Source organism: Anabrus simplex, chromosome X (assembly GCF_040414725.1).
Source record: "Anabrus simplex isolate iqAnaSimp1 chromosome X, ASM4041472v1, whole genome shotgun sequence".
NCBI lineage: Eukaryota > Metazoa > Arthropoda > Insecta > Orthoptera > Tettigoniidae > Anabrus > Anabrus simplex.
The window spans coordinates 189,526,722-189,544,031 of NC_090279.1; the positions used below are offsets into that span (position 1 = coordinate 189,526,722).

At 37.8% G+C, this 17,310-nt stretch overlaps 1 protein-coding gene across 1 annotated transcript in view; it reads left to right on the forward strand.

Moving 5' to 3' along the window:
• The window catches only part of LOC136886384 (phenoloxidase 1), a 104,416-nt gene that overhangs the window by 54,827 nt on the left and 32,279 nt on the right, over positions 1 to 17,310 (forward strand). The window contains exons 9-10 of the mRNA XM_068230714.1: positions 864 to 992; positions 15,770 to 15,958. Coding sequence (XP_068086815.1) covers positions 864 to 992; positions 15,770 to 15,958 — 318 coding nt within the window. The remainder of the gene's footprint in view (positions 1 to 863; positions 993 to 15,769; positions 15,959 to 17,310) is intronic.

Genomic DNA, 17,310 nt, shown 5'->3' on the forward strand with positions numbered 1-17,310 from the left:
AAATTGTTTAAAATTGTCAATATTGAAGGTCTATGGATACAGTCATATGCCTTGTTAAATTCTACAAAGGTTATAGCTTGTTTTATTTCTGTAATATGCCAAGATTAATTTTAAAGTGATCTGTTCTTTGCAGCTTCTCCAAGGTCTGAAGCCCCTCTGGTATTCACCTAATTCTTGCTTTAATCCTACCATATATGATTCTGGAGAGAATCTTGTGTGTGCAGTCCAGGAGGGAGATACCTCTCTAGTTATCTGGATTGCAACTGGATTGCTCTTAGTTACTTTTTTGTAGAGTGGGTGGATTATAGCCATGGTCCAATGTTCAGGGAATTTTTCTGTTACCCATATTCTTGATATAGCCATGTGTATGGAGGTGCAAACTGTGTCAGTGACATATTTCTACATTTCTGCAGAAACTTGGTGTTTGCCGTGGGCCTTGTTGTTGTTGTTGTTGTTATTATTATTCTACAGCCTCATTGGACCAGTTCAGTCAAATATTTTCTGGTCATCTTCTTTGATAAGTTTTCTTTCTGAATTGTCAGTAGCTTTCCATTTGTTCTGATCTTTTCGGTCATTCTCCATCTGTAAATACCTTTTTCATTGTATGTCATTTGTCTATTTTTAGTTTAAATCTTTTCTTTATGTTTTTCAGTTTCTTTAAATTTTCTGTTTTGTTTTGCAAATCATCCAGAGTTATTTTGAGTCATTCCATATCCTCTCTAATTTCCTTAATCCATCCTACTTGTTGCTTCGGATTCCAGAGTTTCTCTTTAATTTCCCTTGGTAATCTATTATCATTATTATTATTCCTTACTGGTGTAACTTTTGCAATGAATTGAAGTTTATGTATAATTTCCTTGCAGGAGCCATTTAGTGTGATGGGTGATGTAGCAACTGCGATGCGTGATCCAGTCTTCTATCGCATCCATGTGATGGTTGATGATATATTCCAAACGTACAAAGCTACACTGGCGGGATATTCTGCTTTTGAGGTAAGAAAATATCACTTGATACAAAAATTTTCAAGTAGCCCCTCCTCTGTGATACAGTGAAACCGTGTCACTTAATACGTGGTTAGCAAGGTAGCTCATTGTCTCATATCTTATGTTGGATCCTTGCAGATATTGGCTATTTACTGAAAATTGGGAAACCAGTAGTTTGCCCTGTTGATTTGACCAGATTTAAAAGATCCTCTGTTAGATGTGATTATTGGCTTAGAGGGATTCAGAAAACGTGAAAATGTGACAAATGCAACTTACCTTTGTGTCGAGTATCACCAGTAGGGAAGGTGGGGTTGAACCAACAACCTTATGTTTCTATGAATAGAGAAATGGATGTGATGGTAAATTTTCTAATAGTATTGAAAATTTGAGTACATTGTGATCAGTAGTTCTTATTGCATTTAACTTTTTCTGAAATAATGTGCTCTGCTTCAATTTTTCCTAAATAATAGGTAGAAATCTGGGGATAAGCGGAGTGAAAATGTGGGTGGGAAAAGGTTAATGATAGCCCAGTTATTCGACCATTGGAGTCTTCTGTTCCCTTCTCAGACAATGCGGCAAGCCTTCACAAGAGAGATGGATGAACTTGGTTTTCCCATGAGTGGAATTACGAGGTTTCCATTGCCTAACAATGATATGCATACTGTGACCGGTGGGGACATCAAGTAGTCATCGAAATTTTGTCATTGTATTTTGAAAGATTTATGTAATACTTTATTTAATTCTGGGTGTGTAAACTATTGATTTATTGTTTTATTGTAAAATCAAATGTAACCTGTGCTGGTCACACAACACATGATAAACAAGGATAATAATTAGTGAATATTAAACACCTTCAAAGAAAATAAAACGCACACAAGGTTCATAGACAAGAAACTCCGTTTAAAAAATAAATCAGGTAAACAACATGATAACTACAAGAAAATGATGTGGAAAACAGGCATGGAAACTCTGTGAGGTCCATGTGAACGTATATCATTGTGGTGAAAAAGAGGTACACGATAATCACCCTCAACTCTTAGTTGATAAGATAAGATACAAAAATCAAATTAATGAAACAAATAAACAAGTGACATAGTACATGCAAATTAAGGAAATGGAGAGTGCCAGTAAACATGAGGTACATACTAATGACCTTTAAATTAAATAAAAAATAACAATAACAAAATAATCAAAATCTTATAACAGGAGATTAAAAATCTTAACACATAAACTGATACAGAGTTATGGGAGTCAACCCCAAGGGAACTCTAAATTTATGTGTTAATTCCAGTATTCATAAACCAAAAGCAAAAGAGGGAATTGCCTACAAAAACAAAAATTCTAATGACTAGCTGTAAAGCTAAGTCATTTCGACGAACATATTGGCAAATGCGGATGTCTAGGATAAACTCTGACACACAAATTTAATTTTACATTACAATGAAAAAAAAAAAAGACATTAAAATGAGTTAAAGGCCGAAACACAAGGAATAGTGCTTATCCCAGAGGCTGGCATCCCCAGATGGGATGGACGTCGCTAGGTCGGTCAGAAGTTAAAGACGTGGAAAACTTGCTTCGCTCTCGCAACGGAGCCTGAAGTCGGATATGGTCTGATCACCAGGTGACCAATGGGGCAATCGCATTACTCCCGAAATCCACATTCACCAATTAAAAACTCTTTTATTCCGACCAATAAGGTCTCTTTATTCTTGATGAGGTAAGTTCGTTATAAGTTAGAGAACATTTCTATATGCAACGCTAATGTCGTCACCAAAAAAGACACGTGGCAGTACACGCTGCCTCAAAATTTATACACCAGTAACAACAAAATTTCACATAATAATAACAGTAATAGTAATTTCAATATAAATTATTCATTAATGTTCATGGTTTGTTTTCTGCACAGGTTCAAAATGATTTTACAATAAAACAATAACTCGATAGTATACACATCCAAAATTAAATAAAGTATTTCATAAATTTTTCAAAATACAACGACGAGATTTCGATGACTACTTGCTGTTCCAACCGGTCACATAAACAGGTATAATTATTAATGCAGCAATTATTATTGTACTATATACATTTTTTTTTGGCTATTTGCTTTACATCGCACCAACACAGATAGGTCTTATGGCGATGATGGGACAGGAAAGGTCTAGAAGTGGGAAGGACGTGGCCATGGCCTCAATTAATGCACAGCCCCAGCATTTGCCTGGTGTGAAAATGGGAAACAACGGAAAACCATTTTCAGGGGTGCCGACAGTGGGGTTCGAAGCCACTATCTCCCGAGCTCACAGCTGCACGCCCTTAACCGTACGGCCAACTTGCCCAATCTACTGAAAAGAAAATTTGAAATGAATGATTGGATTTAGAAATAAAAGTTTAAAAGGGCAATGCAGCATAAGTAAGTTTTTTTTTTTACATAACTAGTCAATGGGAGGCAAACTTACACATAGTTTAGAATGAAGATTTCGGAAAGGGAAAACTGTACAGTGGTAGACAAAAACACTACATCAAAACAAGATTTTATTGAAACTGAGCGGATTTAACTATTTTAAGAAGAATAATAAAACAGTTTTCCACCTATTCAACACTTAGCAAGCATTGCAAAATTAGGATCTCATCCTTATTTTATAGCCTAATTATTAACACGTTGAGTGCCAAGCAACTCCATTTGGGTACGTGAGAGTAGTCAAGTTTTTGAACTTCACGTCCCCATATGGGGTCGTACGTTCGTTCTAAATCGAGAACTGTGTGAACCCATTTGGGTGCGCAGTAAGTATGTATTTTGAAGCTGTATAAAGTCCCTTCTTGCCATCTGTTGGTCGTCTATTTAAGTACGTGCATAGTCCATCTTCCATTCCTCAATTCCTGATTTGGCACGACCCCATATGGGTATGTCAAGAGTGTTTTGTAGGGTGACAAGGTCATTGTCTATCTCACGCATGGATTGTTTATCTAAGTGTACAGTGTGGTGAGTTTCATTTTCTTTTTTAAGTCGTTACGAGTAAATCGAGCAGTAAAAGACTTAGTGCAGATAGTCTGGACGATATATCGAGCAAGTCGGACAATGATGATGTAGACGAAGTATACAGTTACAGTGATTTTGAACCCAGTACAGAACAACCATTGATCTTGCGCGTTCATCCACATTGATGATCTACTGTCTTCAGCATACACATCACCACTGTACTCTGGGTTTCCAAGCCAGCTGTTGCAACAATTATGACCGTCTTCAACAATATATGTACAGTAGTCACTGGTTTCCCATTTTGCACAATCATTGCTACTAGGTTCTCTTACTCAAATTAAAAGTTATACAAACAAAATTATATACTTGTCCAGTATTCCGTAACTATTAATTGTCCTTATAATAATATTCTGTTACATCCTAATTTACCAAATTCACATGATTTTCACTACTTTATATAACTACATTCTATACGAAAATTTCCTAACCTAAAGTCAGAAGATCGTCATTTACAAACATTTCATGGCCTAAAATGGGGGATCGTACATTTTTAGGGCTCCAATATGAACAACCTAACACATCTCTCATAATCAACAGCATATAACGCATCCCTGCAAAGGAAAAGGTAAGTATGACCGAGCGTCGGGACAGTAACTACTGTATAAGTACGACCCCATATGGGTGGGGGGGGAGATAGGGGCGGGTGTACGTGTACAGTTCGTAATGACCAATACGACCCCATATGGGGTAGCAATATTTTACCTAATATATATAATAAGTTAACCTAATATATCATAAATACATCCTCATTTCAGCGATCATTTGCTTGGTTAAGCCTGTGAACGTTTTGGCACCAGAGAGTAACTCGATATTATTATCTCACGGCACTAGACGGCAATCCTTTGAAAATCGGTCTGGCACTCAACGTGTTAAAACATGGTAGCCTACATGTTTTGTTTATTTTTTGAACATCTTCAGCCACAATGTCTTTACAAGGTTGATTGGTGACATTGATCTAGAATTGATATATATTATTTGTTGTTAACAAACTTATTAATAACAATCTTTAAGAAACCGTATTAAATATAAATCTTTTATATATTACGTTGTATAATTAAGAGATATGATATGACAATTTGTTGAGTTTGAAATTAAAACTTACTCTAATATTAAAAAATGCGATGTCTATTAGTTGGTCTAGGTATAACTACATTTACAATCTAGTAAAACTGCTAATTATCTTAAAATTTTTGTTGTTTGAACTTAAAAATATTTTGTTAAAATCTGACATAAACTATGAAACTATGATACACTCTCAAAACAAATGAGTGCAGTCGCTTAAGTGCCGCCAGTATCCAGTAATCGGGAGATAGTGGGTTCGAGCCCCACTGTCGGCAGCCCTGAAGATGGTTTTCCGTAGTTTCCCATTTTCACACCAGGCAAATGCCGGGGCTGTACCTTAGTTAAGGCCAAGGCCCGCTTCCTTCTACTTCCTAGGCCTCTCCTATCCCATCGTTGCCATAAGACCTATCTGTGTCGGTGCGATGTACAGCAAATAGCAAAAAAACAAAAAAAAAACAAAAAAAATGAGGTTAGGCAAAATTATTATTTTGTTCGTCCACTAAACGTCAGACCCGATGCGCCGTATTTGTTATAGGTTATGATATTGCAACTCTTTAAAAAAATTTTAACATTAAAACTTGTTGAAATCACATTTTGCTGTTGTCTTATCCAGTGTTTGACAATCTTGTGTGTGTAAGCAGGGCCTAGGTCAAATGAGGACTCTCAAAGTTTGTTGATAGATGAGTAGTGATTTCTCCCAAGCTATATAAGTGAGCTTGTTGACATATGTGTAACAGGGAAATTTATGTAAGAATATGCTAAATGATGTAATATTGGAACCTAACTTTGAAGGATCAACACTTACTCCTTCTGCTCCTGCCTACGTTTCTGCTAGTGCTCTCAGCTGTTTGACGACTGCCTGTCGTTCTAATAGCACTCCTCGTGTTGTATGTGTGGCTACGTAATCGCAGGGCGTTCGGGGAAGAAGTAGCAGAGGGCGGCTTCATAACGAATGGCGTGGTTCCTGGTGGGGAATTTTCAGAAGTAGTGTAGGAGGGGGTGTTTGTTCTCGTGGATTGACTCTTTATCTTTTCCGGAATAAAAATGTTTGAAAATTTTGTTCTGTCGAGTTTGAATGTTTGTATTAACTTCGGTATTTGTTCAGTTAAAGGGTTTTTGATTTGTTTTTGATTTCTATTTCATCATTCAAGTTTTTATCTCTGTTGAAGTGTTTGTCTATGTGGATATATATGTTCTCCAGTTCATTCATCAATTTTCCTTTTTCGATCTTTCTGATTATTTTTAATCACTTTCTATAGTAGTAAAATGGTGTCCTTTTTCTTGTATATGATTACTCATAGCAGAATATTTATTATGTTTAGCAGCATTTACATGTTCTGGGTATCTAGTTATAAAACTTCTACCAGTTTGGCCAATGTAAGGAAATCCGCATTCAGAGCAAATGAGCTTATAGATTCCTGAACTGTGGTAGTGGTTATTGTGTGAATTTACAATATTATGGTTGAAAAAAATATTTCTATTTTGATTTTGTGTTTTAAATGCAATATTAATTTGTCGTTTTTTAATTGGATTCGTGATTTGATGTACGGTTGGATTAGTTAATGTAAATGTTGCAAACTTAGGTTTTGTAGTTTTGATCGGAATAAGGTTAGTGGCCAGTTTCAATTTCACTCTATTAATTATTTTATTGACAAAATCTATTTTATAGCCATTAACAGATGCTAAGTCTTTTATGAATTTAAGTTCCTTCTTTAAACTATCATCAGTGAGTGGCATTTTAAAGGCTCTGTATATCAGACTAAAGAAAGCGGCTTGTTTCTGTGATTTTGGATGTAGAGAATTTTTTTTGATAGTTATCGGGATGTAAGATGGCTTTCTATAAATTTGAAAGTCAATTTATTTTCTGTTCGTGTTACTTTAATATCCAAAAAGTTTAACGATTGATTATTTTCTTCCTCCTTAGTAAATTTAACTCTTTGGTCGAGGTTATTTAGGAAGTTTAAAATATTATCGCTGTCATTATGTTTGCTGTCTATTATAACAAATGTATTGTCTACATATCTCAAACACAAGCACAGTCCTTTTATGCTTGTTTTTATTTTGCTATACTCCAAAATGATCCATGTAAATATTGGCTGATATTCCGGATGTGGGGTCTCCCATCCCCAAACACATCTGTTTGTAAATTTTATTGTTAAATGTGAAATTATTATTGTTTAAAACAAAATTTAATAGATTTGTAAATTCTTCTATTTTGCATGTACTTAATTTGCCCTGTTTAGTCAGATTGGATTTGATGATTTCAATGGTTTCTTTAATAGGTATGTTCGGATACATATTGGTTATATCATAGGAACACATCCTGTGATGTGATTGTAGGCTAACACTATTTAATTTTTCACAAAATTCAATTTGGTGCATGAATTTTGAGTTTTTATATGTGGGACTACCTCTACTATTGATTATATGTTTGCTTTATGGACTTTAGGTAGAGCTTTAGCCATTGGTAATTTAGGATTCATATTAATCATTTTTTGGTACTCTTGTTCGTTAACTATAAAAGTGGAATTTTTAAGTATATTCTTTAAATTCCTCTGAATTTTATTTATAGGGTCTTTGTTAATTAGTACATAATTATTGTCTGAAAAAAAAAAGGCTTCTGTTTTGCTAATGTAATCGTATTTGTTTAAAAGAACTGTGGTTTAACCTTTGTCAGCTTTAGTACTATTATAGTGTTATCATTAATTTTGGTTCTTAAATTATTGATTTGTTTAGATAGAGTAGGATCTGAGTGGTTTATTCATTCTTCAACTAAGGTAAGAAGCTTCTGCTGTTGTAGTTATCAAGTCTTCCATTATGTGTTGAATTTAGATCCTTTATTGAGTAAGCGTGTTGGAGGAGGAGTGGTGGAAAGACCGAAGAAAGTGGAGAGGAACCATATTTGCCCCTACCCGGCTACAGCTGGATAAAGGGAAATGATGATGATGATGATGATGATGAAAGTTGTTCTCGATAAATTTATCGTAGTAGGTATATCTTTTAAAACTGGAGTGGATTTTTTTATTCTTGTAGGGTTTAATTTACTCTCATTCAAACGTATAAGTTTGTTTTGTAGAGTCTTTAGTTTCTTATCTAGTTTGTCAAGAAGCTTCTCACTAGTAAACAGTTGGATTGAACCCCATTCTAAAGGGGATAATAACTGAGAAATTTCTAAATGTGTGTGATACAGTTGTAGGTTCAAAAAATATTTTTTTCTGTAGCACATTTTGATTTTGTCTCTCAGCCATATCTCATTTACTTTGTTTTGTGAGTGAACTAAGATTTGTGTTGACAAATTACGTCTTTGTTCAGACTTTAAAAATTTTGGTACAAGTTTGTCTTTTAAACATTTCTTCAAAAACCATATATTTTTTGAGATCTTACCTATTTTAACCTTGAGATATATGAATCTGTTCTTAATGTTTACTTTAGCCTGGTTGGCCATTACATTGCAATTCAACTATTTTCTCAACTGTTCACTGAAAACAGTTAGAATAAAATTGCGTACCACACTTTGAATACCACTGATGTATAGGATGTGCATTGAATGTGTTAAAGATGCTAGTGAATGAAGAAATGGAGAGTATCTTGTACTTTTAGTGTTTTCGTGTTTTTCTTTGTCTCCTCATACAATTTTGACCAGTCTTTATGTTTAAATTTAATAGTTAAAGAGTGAACTGGTTTGGTCATTTTCAGTTTATTAGTATTTTGGGAAATTTATTAGAAGTTCGCTGAGGATTGGCAAAAAGGAATAATCACCCCGATTTTCAAGAAAGGCGATAAGAAAGTATTGAAGAACTACAGGGGAATTACTCTGATAACCCATGTTGCTAAGATAATGGAGAGGATACTGGAAAGTAGGATAAGGTTGAGGGTTGAGAATCAGATACAGGAAAATCAGTTTGGTTTCAGAAATGGGAGTTCAACAATAGAGCCCATTTTCATTATAAGACAGCAATGGGAGTATGGGAATGATATGGTGATGACATTCATTAACAAGGTACATTACAGTGTCCCCAGGACTAAAGTCTGGGTACACCGAGGTCGATAGCTGCAGTTGCTCAAGTGCGGCCAGTATCAAGTAATTGGGAGATAGTGGGTTCGAGCCCCACTGTCGGCAGCCCTGAAGATGGTTTTCCGTGGTTTCCCATTTTCACATCAGGCAAATGCCGGAGCTGTACCTTAATTAAGGCCACGGCCACTTCCTTCCAATTCCTAGGCCTTCCCTACCCCATTGTCGCCATAAGACATATCTGTGTCGGTGCGACGTAAAGCAAATAGCAAAAAAAAAAAAAGTTTGGGACTGTCTGGTGCAAGAAGGAATTGGACAGGGATTAATAAAAATGATCATGGCAATGTACAAGGAATGTTGTAGTTGCGTGCAAACACAAGTTGGTTCAAAATAACTAGTGGGCTGAGACAGGGAAGTGTTCTGTCGCCAATCCTGTTTATTAAAGTAATGGATGACGTCATGAGAATGGCAAAAGCAACATATGGAGGAAGAGAAATGGACATCATGTTATTTGCAGATGATATTGTGATTTGGAGAGAAGACGACATGAAGGTTCAAGAACACTTGGATGTGGTGAATGGGAAGATCGATGAATGTGGATTGAAAATAAGTGTAGAAAAGAGTAAAACTCTTGCTATGACTAGAGGGGAGAAAGAAGGGAAAGCTCAGATTAGACTTCCAGACAAGCCGCTGGAAGTAGTGGAGACGTTCAAATACCTGGGGAGTGAATTAATGGAGAATACTTAAGAGGACTCAAGATGGAAGCGGTTTCTATCATAGTGTAAGAAACATATTATGGGACACTTACAGAGCAGAAACTTGGACAGTGACAAAGAAGGATGAGAGTCAAATACAGGCAGCTGAAATTAAGTTCTTGAGGAGTATGATGAAGAAACAAAATAAGGAATGAGAATGAGAAAATCTGGGACGAAATTGGAGTGGAAAAAATGAATGATAGAATAGAGAAGACTCAATTAAGATGGTTTGGGCACATAAAGCAAATGAGTTATGAAAGAATGACAAAAAAGTTGATGGAAATGCAAATACAAGGAAGGAGAGGCCGCGGACGACCACGATTGAGATGGAAGGACACAATCCAATGCAGTATTAGAGAAAGGAACCTGGACTGGTACACAGTTGGAGGAGGAGTGGTGGAAAGACCGAAGAAAGTGGAGAGGAACCATATTTGCCCCTACCTGGCTACAGGTGGATAATGGGAAATAATGATGTTGATTAATGCAGCCAAAGCCTCCGTGGCTGAGGCGGCAGCGCGCCGGCCCCTCACCGCTGGGTTCCAAGGTTCAAATCCCAGTTACTCCATTTGAGATTTGTGCGGGACAGGTTTTTCTCCAGATACGCCGCTTTTCCCGTTCATCTTTCATGCCAGCAACACTCTCCAATATCATTTAATTTCATCTGTCAGTCATTTACCATTGCCCCAGAGGAGTGCAACATGCTTTGGCAGCCGGCACAATTCCTTTCCTCGCCGCTAGATTGGGGCTTTATTTGTTTCATTAGTACAACCATTGTTTCCTGTTTATAACAGAGCATCAATATCTCCTCTCAGCAGCCCGTAACAAGGAAGAGAACATTGGACCTTTTGTTAAAATAGCATCACTTAACGATATTTTATTCATTTAATGAAGAAGTCATTGAACATGTTATAAAAAATAGCTAGCAGAAATGTTATGGTTAATAAAGTAAGGACTTCTGAGACTTTGGACTTCAAAGAGTGGTGAATAGGTTTTTCTGAAAGGACAAAGGAAGACAGGAAAGAGTAGTCAGTAATTTATATATTATTTTCAATCAAGATATCATAATCATTAGTCGTTTTACTCAAGGCTGACATTGTGACCTCATAACTGTATCATTTTTGCGTTGCAACCTTGACGAGATCCCTCCATGCAGAGCGATTTTCAGCTTTCCTTACCATGGTCTGAAGAGGTAGGTCAGTGATCTTCATCTGATCTAACCATCTACTTGCTGTTCTTCCTCATGGTCTACTGCTTTCAACTTTGCCTTGCAAAAGGGTCTTTTCTGAGTTCTCTTCTGAAAATGTGGCCAAGGAACTGGAGTTAACACTCACTCACATGGGAAGATACTCATATCTTGACATTCAGTTCATTCGGAATGGAAACATTGATTCTTCTTTCTGTCCAGGGTACACACATCATTCTCTGCCAACACCACATCTCAAAGGCATCAGTTCGACTTTCGTCTCTAGCATTCACGGTCCAGGTGTCACAGTCGTACAAAACGACTGACAACACTAGTGATTTCACCAAGCGCATCTTTGTAGCTTATGATATTGCCAGGTTCTACCAGATCTTAGTGAGTTTAACCACTGCAGCATGACGTAAAACAATCTGTCTCTTGATCTCTATTTCACAGCTTCCTGTGTCATTGATGACTGACCCAAGGTATACAAATTTCTTAACTATCTGCAGGTCCTTTAGACGTACTGTAAGTTGGATTTGACCTTGTCGATCAACTTCCATTAATGTGGTCTTTTTCATGTTTATATCTAGACCATATAGAAGGCTAATATTCCTCACTCTTATGAGTTCCTCTTCACTTCCAACTATAAGGGAAGTCTCATCTGCAAATTGTAGGTTGCTAGTTTTTCTGTCGTCAATCGAGATTCCACCATCCCAGCCATCCAGAGCTCTCGTGAATACACACTCTGCATCGATGTTGCAGATTTGAGGTGATAATATGCAACCTTACCTTACTCCACCTGTCACATTGAAAATGTCCATGAGATTTCCATCCACCTGTATAGTTGCTGCATGGTTTTTATAGAGACCATTCAATCATGATATTAAATGCAGTGGAACACAAAATTCCTTTAGTACCTGCCACAACTTGTCCCACATAACACAATCAAAGGCCTTTTTGTTATCAAGGAAGCAAAAAAAAAAAGGCAGAGACTCAAAACTCATGACTTTTTTCAATAATCTCCCTCCCTCCCTCACTCACTCACTCACTCACTCACTCACTCACTCACTCACTCACTAGCGAGCGAGCGAGCGTAGGGCTTATTTTATTATTCTTTCTTCATGCATCTGCTTGATGTGTCCAGAATATTTCAGTCTGTTTTGCTCTAGTCTCTCATTTAACTTTTAGTTCTTTATTCAGGCTTTCCTTCCTTGTTTTCTGTACCATACATCTTCAGAAATTTAATTTCAGCTGTATGTACTCTACTCTCATCTCTCTGTGTCCTCTGCCTAGGTTCCTGTTCTCTATGATGTCATAGGTACATAATATCCCTTGCACATTACTTATTTAGGCTTCATTGGTACATCTTTCTCTTGTATCAGACACAAAATTTTACCCTTAAAATGGTCATTAAAAATGGAGTATGTCATATATAACAAAGGTACAGATATATTGTGCTTTTTCTCTGAATCCTTACAATTGAAATGGGTGGACAAAATGCTGCTTATATTTAAGGTACCCTCAAATAGGACTCTGACTGAAAAAGAAAAAGTCTTATAGTGAAAATTAATGTACATGAAGAAACACAGTACATTGTAGTACTTGCGTGTCGTGCTGGAGGTACCAAGCTGCTGACGATGATAATCTTCAGGCGAAAGACTCAGCCTGAGGGAAAGATTAGGCATATGATGGTCCCAACATTTCACTGCAGACTGTATTTGGCATTTTGAAAGGTTTTGACAGATTTCGATAGCTGCGAAGCTCACAGTGGAATGGAGTGATGTTGCAATTCCACCTCATCATATAATGCAGGCTGCAGTCTGCCACAGTGGGGAGCAGTTGGTGATTGGCTGTTCTTTGGCGAGTGATATTGCAGGCTACAGAACACTGCTCACCTATTGGTCCACCAAGCTGGAGAGGTGGTCACTGATTGGCTGTTCTTTATAATCTATTAGCTTCATTATCCGTATTGATTATTCTAATGATCGCAAATATAAAGATAGGAACTTTCCACCTAATCATTACATGAATGGCCAGGGGAAAAAAGCAGGAGAGTCAATATTTATGCAACTTGAGAAAAAGCAACTTTTGTGCTCAACTTCCCTAGTTCTTTCCCCTAACAGCAAAACTTTGAGTGCTAATTTCTCATGACTCACCTGCTTGTTTTCCATTTCCAACCTCTCAATAGATGCGCATGATCACTCTGAAGCGGACTGTAACAATATCTCAATTTCGATGGAAAAGTGACTTACCTGGTTTTTTCCCCTGACCCTTATTTTATTTCTTATAAGGTACTTAAGATATTTTTACATAACAGTACCAGTTTATTTATTACCAAACTTCCTACTGAGGTGGATTTTATAAAATATAGTACCATGTAATTCAGCATTAAGATGTTTTTAATTTAAAATAAGTGTGTCAACATTGTAACACTAGATTGAATGCATGAGTGTATGAGTGAACATCAAGATCAGTGTCATAACGAACTGGTAAACATTTTAGAATTTCAAAGCTACTCTTTCAAGCATATTTTATTACCACAACACATCATTGTAATTTAGCATTAGTCATTCGTAATTAGTATAAGTAATGTTTTAATATTATATGTTTTTATTAAGACGAAGGTTCTTCAGCAGCTGGAAATGACCAGCAAATAGGGTCGAAACCGGTACTGTTATGTACCTATTCACTGTTATATCTGCAGCCTGCTTGTTATTGATTAGGTGGAAAGTTCCTATCTTTATATTTGCGATCGGCTGTTCTTTGGCCAATGGTGGAGGCCGATGTTGGTTGACCTGCCTTGGCAGAGACAGGCAACTGATCACCTCCTTCCTTTTTCTGACCTATTGTGGTCACCGTGTCCTCTAGGATTTAAAGCTTTCAGGACTGCAAAGCAGGCTTTGTTGACCCGTTCACCAATATCTTCAATGATAAGGAGGAATACTATCAAAGGGTAGAGAAGAGTCCACCTATTCAATACTGTTGAATTGATAGTGATCTGTTCTCAATACGGACCATAATGAAATTCATAACTTATGAAGGAGGAATACTTTTACTGAAAAAATGTGTTGAATTTTCGGGTGTATCACATGAAAGGAGCGACATATACACTGGAGAATATGTTAAATATTTTTTGAGAAAAGTATACCAAAACCTGTAAAAAGAATATTTGATTTGAGCTAATTTTGGAGTTCTCTGTATGAAATTAGGCAATATTACTGTAGATTTATCATTAATACGAGAGCTATTTTTTTTTCAAGGTCCGATTGGTCACGAAATGAAACAGCAGTACAAATTTGACACTTTTCTATTAGTAACACTTACTGATACATCACAGCTATTTTTCAACATAGTCGCCTTGCAGATTGAGACATTTGTCATAGCGTGGTACCAACTTGTCAATGCCCTCTTGATAGAATGTCGCCGCCTGCGCCTGTAACCATCTTTGTACGCCGGTCTGCAGTGCCTCGTCGGTGTCAATACGCTGTCCTCCTAGCCAGCGTTTCATGTGAGCAAAGAGGTGAAAATCTGATGGAGCCAGGTCCGGACTGTATGCTGGGTGATCGAAAACGTCCCACTTGAAACGCTGCAGGAGGTTCGTGGTGGCAGCTGCAGTGTGCGGCCGAGCATTGTCATGGAGGAGGACAATGCCTGATGACAACATCCCGCTCCGCTTATTCTGAATTGCCCGTCATAGACGTTGAATAGTCGCACAGTATGCAGCTGCAGTGATGGTGGAACCACGTTCCATGAATTCCACCAACAGAACTCCTTTCCGGTCCCAGAACACAGTAGCCATACACTTTCTGTTGGAGAATGTTCGCTTGAATTTATTTGGCTTACTCGGGGAGTGCGAATGCATCCACTGTTTGGATTGCTCTTTTGTTTCTTCCGTTTCAAAATGAACCCATGTCTCGTCCCGTGTGACAATTTTGTTCAAAAAATCCTGTCCTTCATCATGATAGCGCTGGAGAAACGCTAAAGCGGCGCCCATTCGCTGTGTTTTGTGACGGTCAGACAGCATCTTCGGAACCCATCTCGCACAAAGTTTGCGGTACTGAAGTGTCTCACTCACAATTGTGTAGAGAGCTGACCTGGAAATTTCAGGAAACGAAGCACTCAACACAGAAATTGTGAACCGACGATTTTCTCGAATTGCCTGATCCACACGCTGAACAAGATCATCGGTTGGCACACGCTTCCTTCCCTGGTCGCCTGCATCATGGACGTCTGTACGCCCTGCTGTAAAGTTCCTGCACCATTGTCGCACTTTGCTGTCGCTCATGCACGTTTCACCATACACACGACTTATTCGGCGATGAATTTCGGCTGCATTGCACCCCTCACCCTGAAGAAATCGAATTACACCGCGCACTTCATACTTGGCGGGCGAAGCGATCGTTGTAGCCATGTTTACAAGCGCGCTGCACGTTCACTACTGATGGGACTTAGGTGAGGCGCATAACGGTCATTTCAGAGACGTTGCGCAACACATCTGCGCAGCGGTTCATCATATATTCGCGGGCGTTTGACTGTCGCGCCGATCGGACCTTGAAAAAAAAAAATAGCCCTCGTATGTGGCTTAGAAAGAATTTCTTTCTGCAAGTTGTGATTTTTCATACCCCTCTGGTAAACGGTACTTTAAATGTTGGCATTCAGTTGTGTAAAGTGTACCATGTGCGTGTCCCATATCCTCGAATATGTACAGTGTCAAGCACTAAGAGTGTGAAATCATTTTAGCTGTACTTCCGAGGAATAAGAGTCAAGAATGTGCATGTCCAAGTGGATGGTAAGGAGAAAAATGAGCTGTTCACCTTCTGGGAGAAGAGTGCTGCTAACTTGTCGCGTGGGCTTGACTTTTCTCCACGAGGAGCCATATATGCTAACTTTATACTTCTGCAGCACCAGCCATTCACGTACAACATTGAGGTATGTTCTGTGTTATTTTTTTTTGTGTGAATAGAGATATCATTAGAGAATGCAATTTCTGTCCTTGTTCTTTGTGACTGACTACATTATTGATTAACTGATTACAATGAAACCTTGTTAGTGCCTTCCTCAATAACATGTTTTCTCGCTTAACATGTTGTAAATTCGAAGTCTGAATTCCCATTTTATCAAATGTATTTAAAAATACCTCACTTATTGGCTCACGAATTTTCGCTATTACCGCTTAAGGGCATTTCCAAAATCAACATGTACAAAATATATCTTGTACCTATACTCTGCACTGCTTCACTTCTAAATTGACGTTTTGGCTGATTTTGGCTCTGTCTGGTTATTATACGCTGAAACATAGACATCCAACCAATCCCAAGCTGCCATTCATATTGACTTATATCGGCAGAGCAGAATGCAATCTCGAAACCTAGTTACCAACTCAGATATTTACATTCACCACGACCGAGCTCGATAGCTGCAGTCGCTTAAGTGCGGCCCGTATCCAGTATTCGGGAGATAGTAGGTTCGAACCCCACTGTCAGCAGCCCTGAAAATGGTTTTCCGTGGTTTTCCATTTTCACACCAGGCAAATGCTGGGGCTGTACCTTAATTAAGGCCACGGCCGCTTCCTTCCCACTCCTAGCCCTTTCCTTTCCCATCGTCGCCATAAGACCTATGTGTGTCGGTGCGACGTAAAGCAAAAAAAAAAATACAATTCACCACGTGGTTAACCTATCTCGCTCAGCATGTATGGTACTTGGTACGGTCTGCGATATTTAGCATTTTTCTTCAGTAATTGGTGTTTTTCATATTAGTCTTTATCTCTCTAATATAGTACATTATAGTGTAGTTTACAGTTTAGCATAGTATAGGTTAGTAAAGTACAGGTTTAGTTGTCCAGTGTATTAAAATAGCCATAGTTTTGTTTGCGTCGTTTATTGGTTAGTGTACTTAGTTCGTACACACTTAGAATGTCTCGGTATAGTTCAGGAAAGACAAGTGGCAAGAAAGTGACTCTGAGATCAGTGGAGTGTTCTATTTGTAGGCCATAACCTCTTTCCTGTGCCAGCCATTAGCGGTGAGTGATGTGTTATTTCCTCATTCTCTTTTATTCTTAATAATGTATTCTGTTTTTTAGTGTCAGAAGTTGTTAGTAAGAGTAGTTTTTGTGAATTTGTTTCCAATCCCCGATTCATTAGCTTTTTTGAGTACGTTATAACATTTTAAACGAGGACTGTTTGCTGCGATCGCATTGCATTAGCTGTTCTTGCGGTGGTAGCGCACTGGCAACAGGGATAAGGCAATGTTCATTTTTTAGCGAAACATCAATTTAGAAGTAA